The 6,000-nt window shown below is 52.1% G+C and overlaps 1 protein-coding gene across 1 annotated transcript; it reads left to right on the forward strand.

The window, feature by feature from the left end:
* Nucleotides 1–1,063: 1,063 nt before the first annotated feature.
* On the forward strand, nucleotides 1,064–5,689 carry LOC309582308 (keratin, type I cytoskeletal 14-like; the record flags this gene model as incomplete). Its single annotated transcript, XM_082297386.1, has 8 exons — nucleotides 1,064–1,609; nucleotides 2,788–2,870; nucleotides 3,407–3,563; nucleotides 4,067–4,228; nucleotides 4,316–4,441; nucleotides 4,527–4,747; nucleotides 5,221–5,258; nucleotides 5,592–5,689. 8 exons carry the CDS (start codon nucleotides 1,064–1,066, stop codon nucleotides 5,687–5,689), a joined length of 1,431 nt encoding a protein of 476 aa, XP_082153512.1.
* Between the last annotated feature and the right edge of the window lie 311 nt (nucleotides 5,690–6,000).

Genomic DNA, 6,000 nt, shown 5'->3' on the forward strand with positions numbered 1-6,000 from the left:
GCACTGATAAGGATTGGTCATACTTTTCCTACCGATAAGGATTTATTCTACTCTTCCCATTGATAAAGACAGATCACGGTCTTCCCATTGATAAGGATTGATCCTTCTCTTCCCATCAGGAATTGCGAGTAACTAGCCCTGGCTGTGGGTGTCCGATGGAGTTTCAGTCCCTCTCCTCTGATTTAGAATGTTTAAGCATTAAACCCTGCCTCAGTGTTGAGAGAGCAGAAATTGTGGCACAGGATTTTTTAGCTCCTACACATTTTTAGAAGTCACAGGCTGTTTCTGTGGGATTTGGGAAAGGTGATGGAGCAAAGCAGGTACCACTGGGAAACATTACTCATCTGCCCTTTAAACTGACTGAAACACCACTGCTGTAGGGACTTTCCAGTCTCTGTAGGGAGATTCAGCTCAGACTGGTACATAAGCAGAAATTGCTGGAGTTTATTCTCTTTTGAGCTATAAGATTTCTGCCAAATCCTGTATCAGTACACAAATCCTGCCAGGTCTGTGCTTGTCCTGCGATAAAGGTCCTGACGGGAAAGTTTCCATCTGGCTTTGGCTTGGCCCATATAAAGATTATGGATGCTCAGAGCTCTTAAATCAGCAGCTTTCCTTGGCTTTAGACTCTTTTAAAAAACAAATAAATAGATTTGTAGATTTTTGCAATGATACTTGCAGGTGACTTGGTGGATGACAGAGGATTCCCTTGTGTTACTTCATGAGAGAGCAGCGAGTAGAGCTGTAATGGACACTGGGAATGCCAAAACATAGCCCTGAGCAGGGACCTGGATCACACCAGGTGCCGGAAAGGAAAGAGGAAGAAAGTCCCATGTGAGCCATAGTGTTGCTGCTGGGATGTGACAAAAGATGTGAAATCAAGGAGAGGAAAATGATGATTCTGGAATTTGGCTCTGGCTGTCAGGGGTGTCGAAAAGCCCCGTGTGGCAACGCCTCCTGGCCGGGCTATAAAGGGCCCCGAGGCAGGAGAGCGAGCACTCGCTGCTGCTGCTGCTGCTGCTGCGCTGCCGAGCCGCCTCTCTCTCCGCCTCCAGCCTCCAGCATGAGCACCACTGTCAGGCAATACTCCTCCTCCACGTCCCTCAAGGGATTCGGGAGCCTGGGGGGAGGCTCCAGCAGGCTTTCCTCCGTGCGTGTTGGGGGAGGAGGGTACAGGGCCCCCAGCGTCCACGGGGGCTCTGGCAGCTACTCGGTCTCTTCCCGCGTGGTCTCGGGGCTCGGCAGTGGCTTTGGGGGCAGCTACTGCAGCAGCGCAGGAGGGGCCCTCGGCGGGGGCTTTGGGGGCAGCTATGAGGCCGGCTTTGGGGGCAGCTATGGGGCCGGCTTTGGGGCCGGCTTTGGGGCCGGCTTTGGAGGCGGCTTTGGAGGAGGCTTTGGAGGCGGCGATGGCATCCTGCCGGCGGGGGAGAAGGAGACGATGCAGAACCTCAACGACCGCCTGGCCGCCTACCTGGACAAGGTGCGAGCCCTGGAGGAGGCCAACACCGACCTGGAGGTCAAGATCAGGGAGTGGTACAAGAAGCAGGGACCTGGTCCTGACCGTGACTACAGCCCCTACTACAGGACTATCGAGGAGCTCAGGAACAAGGTAGGATGCTGGGATTAACACAGTGGGACGTTGTGTGTCAGAGAGGAAGCAGAAACAATGACTGTTACCTCTGTAATTAGTCAGCACTAATTATGTCGTAAAAAGTGTCCCAGTGGCATGTGTGGAGTGCCCGGTTGGAAATGAGAGATGTCTCAATGTCAGCTTTTGGTTACATCCTTGTAACTGGGACAAGTGGCAGCTTTCCACTGGGAGGAACAGATATAAGAGGACGTAACACAAAAATGAAGAATACAGACAAGTCTGCACTGATCATGTGTGTTCCTGGGAGTTTAAAATGAAGGTTCAGGGAAACTTGCAGCTGTGGGCAAACTGTGAAACACTGATGTCAGGTTTGGAAACATTCAGGCAAAGAATTTGCAAACTTGTTTCAGCTCCTCCTACTAAGGAGATTTAGATGATTAAAAAATGGAATTGTCCAATAACAGGTTTTTTGCCTCTTTCAGCGCTTGCTGCCCCAGGGCTGGAATTGGTGCAAAGGCCCCAGCCCAGGCAGCTTGGGGGGATTCCTCTCCCTTTGATTTGAGTCCCAGCATACCATTTTGGAGGAAATGCTCAAGTTTACATCGTTCTCTGTTACTTCCCATGTATGACTTGCCCCCAGCAATTCCGGAAGCCATGTACAGCTGGAGCTGCAGGAGTGCTGGCAAAGGATGCAGGGAGTCCGTTTCCCCGCCCTGTCCTAAACAGAGTTCTCCTGAACTCTGACTTGAATCTCCTCCCAGTGTGGGTTATTTGCTCCTGCTTTGGTAATATGAAAATCAGAATCTGTAGGCACCTGCTTGCTGACTTTTGATCCATTTCTGCTGCCAACAAATTAAATCCATCTGAGAACAAGGTGTGCCAAGCACAGACACCTCACTGGTCCCTCTGACCTTATCACAATCAGCACCTGCCCTGAAGGATAGGGACAAAGGCCACCATCAGATCTCACACATCTTATGTGGCCTCACTCTCCTTTTGAAGCATTTACTGATGGATTTTTGGAAAGGGAGGTTGGAGTAACTGGTTGCTTCCTGCAGTCAGTCTCAGCTGCATCTCACTTGTCCTGATTCCAGACACACTTCTGCTAAGGAAATGCAAAACTTCCCCAAAACTGTTGTTCCTGTGCCAACACTCAGCCAGGAGGAATTCCTGACACTTTGTCTTTCACTGCCCAGGTATTGGTGGCCACAGTCGACAATTCCAACCTCTTGCTGCAGATTGACAATGCCAGGCTGACAGCAGATGACTTCAGGACCAAGTAAGCTACATTTCCAGGGAAAGACAGAGTAAAGTGTGCAGGGAAGTTTGATGAAATCAGGAGAAAATCCCATCCAAACCCTAGAAAGGCAATGTGGAAGCAAAGCCTTCAAAATGAGGGTGCAATTTCCAAAGCAGATGGTTATCTCAATCTTACAGGCACCCAGGAATTGCGTTGCTTCCATCCAAACCCATTATTTTATTGCTATTGCTTGTTCATCTGTGGCACAGCCTCTCCTGTGCAGAAACCTTGCCCTGTGCCTCTCTGTGCACCTAATGTGTGTGTGCAGAGCCCAGGGCCAGTACCAAGGCCTGGTGGTGTCAGGAGCAGGGTGATGTTATGGACTCAGGTGGACACTTTTTTATCAGTTTTCCTTCACTTTCCTCAGCATTCCCTGTAGGAAAGTGGTCAATGGGGCCATGTAGTACTGCCACAATGCCAACAGCAATGTGGAGAGAGCAAACAGCAAACCTGGGTGCTGTGTGCCCAGCTGGAGGGAGCTCGTGCAGCTTTGCTGACTGTGTGTGTGTCCCCAGGTTTGAGTCGGAGCAGGCTCTGCGCATGAGCGTGGAGGCCGATATCAATGGGCTGCGCCGCGTCCTGGATGAGCTGACCCTGTCCAGAGCTGACCTGGAGATGCAGATTGAGAATCTGAAGGAGGAGCTGGCTTATCTGAAGAAGAACCACGAGGAGGTGAGCACGGAGTTGGGCTCTAAAAAGGCCACCCTGGGCCCTTAAACTTGAGTTCCAGCCCAGCCTTTAAGGCTACACTGAGTTCTGAACTGCTGGGCAGGAGGTGAGAAGTGCTGGTGAGGCAGCAGAGGGGATACACTCTGGACAGCAGCACATCCTCCCTGGAGCCTGCGGAACTCCCACTCACCACTTGCCATGTCAGTAATACCCACTGTGGCTGTTAGAGGTTTATTAACAACCCTCGCAGCTTCTGGCTGGGAAGGTTTGTTCCCTGAGAAATGAACCAGCTACAGGCTCTGTTTTATTCTCTGGAGAATTAACTCCAGTGGGGATTTCTCAAGAATTTGAATTATTTTATTTGTGGTCATGGAGCAAAGACCCCAGTTTGTTCCCTGTTGATCAGGCCCCAAATGCTCCCTCTCCTGAAGTGTTCCTCAAAAGGAACATTTTATATGCTGATTCTTGGATTGCATGAAGATGTGTTGTGTCTCTTTTTGTGTCAGGAAATGACTGCCCTGCGCGGGCAGGTGGGTGGGGAGATCAGTGTGGAGATGGACGCTGCTCCTGGCATCGACCTCACCAAGATCCTGGCGGAGATGCGGGAGCAGTACGAGAGCCTGGCGGAGAAGAACCGCAGGGATGCCGAGCAGTGGTTCTTCAGCAAGGTGAGGAGCTGGCGGCGAGCAGCGGGCGCAGGGCAGGGGCTGTGCCCACTGCTGGGGCTCTGAGGGCACGGCTTTGCCTCGCTGCAGACGGAAGAGCTGAACCGGGAGGTGGCCATCAACACGGAGCAGCTGCAGAGCGGCAAGACGGAGATCACGGAGCTGCGGCGCACGATCCAGAGCCTGGAGATCGACCTGCAGTCCCAGCTCAGCACGGTACGAGGGCTCGGCTGCCGGCGGGGCGGAGGGCGCAGGGCTGTGCCCACCCCGGCTGCCCCCTGAGCCCGTCCCCGTCCCACAGAAAGCGGCCCTGGAGGGCACCCTGGCCGACACCGAAGCGCGCTACGGCACCCAGCTGGCCCAGCTGCAGATGCTGATCACCAGTGTGGAGGAGCAGCTGGCCGAGCTGCGCTGCGACATGGAGCGCCAGAACCACGAGTACAGGGTCCTGCTGGATGTCAAGTGCCGCCTGGAGCAGGAGATCTCCACGTACCGCCGGCTCCTGGAGGGCGAGGACGCCCAGTGCGTGAGGGGCTTTGCTGGGCGGGTGGGTGGGAGGAGATGGGTCATAGCAAAGAAATCAGAAAATGAACCACCGGCATCCCCTAGAGGGTTCTCTCAGCCCGTTCCCTGACCCATTGCATGCAACAGGGTCTCCATTTCCAGTCTCACCAGTCCACAACAGCCCAGTGGTTACAATGGCCCTGCAGCACCGCTGGCTTCCACCTCCAATCTTCCCATGTCTGTGTGATCCTGGGCAGGGAGCAGTTGCTGCTTGTTGCAGCTGGGATGGGTGCTGCACTGGTGTCTGAATCCCTGTGTCACACATCCATTTGTACCAGTTTTTTCCTTCAGTTGTGACACTGGCAGTTTCCAGAAGAATTTTAGTCATGTATTGGTACAAGAAATAAAGGCAGGGTTTAAACAATGATTTTGTCTAGATTACTCACTCTTTTCCTGTTTGTCACCACCTTTTCTCTGTTCTCGTCCTATAGCATGTCTTCCCACTACATCTCGCAGCCTGTGAAAGAAGGTAAGAACAGGTCTTGGCTGAAGCTCTGATCATACACAGCTCTCATACCCTCACCCACCTTCTTAGCTCAGACTCCTTTTACTTTTCTACTAAAGTTACTATTTTGTTGTATTTCCCAAAAGTGAATTGATATAAGCCATTTTTACGATATACCAAAACACGTGTCAGAAATTATCTGAGCAGACTGAATCTGTACAATTTAGCAGGGGGAATGTGGTGCTATATTGGGTTTCTGAGGTGGTGATTGTAGTAATAAATCTTCAAGACAAAGATTTTTAGCACACTTCCTCCTTGCTGCCATGGAAATAATGGTTCCTTCTTTCCCCATTGCAGGACCAGTAACCACCCGCCAGATCCGCACGATCTTCGAGGAAGTCCAGGATGGGAAGGTGATCTCCTCCCGGGAGCAGATCACACAGGCTGCCCACTGAGGCACTGCCTGTTCTGCTGCAAACCTCACCCAGCACAGCAAAGCAGATCCCAGCTGATGTGCTCCTGCTGTATGGATCATAAAAAGCACCTTCTCCCACTATCACCCCCTGCCGTACCCTCTCTCACCCTTCTGTCAGCTCTGTGCTGCACACAGAAATCAAATAAAGCTTGTCTCTGCAGTCCTGCAAACCAAGGTCTGGTCTCGATGCTCTCAGGCTGTCCCACTCCTGCAGCTGTGGGACAAAGCTTCTTCCTCAAAAGAGCAACATTCTCCATCCTTGGTACCCCGATGGTGCGGCCTGCACACTCA

This window comes from Coloeus monedula, assembly GCF_965178545.1.
Source record: "Coloeus monedula genome assembly, chromosome: 26".
Taxonomy (NCBI): Eukaryota; Metazoa; Chordata; class Aves; order Passeriformes; family Corvidae; genus Coloeus; species Coloeus monedula.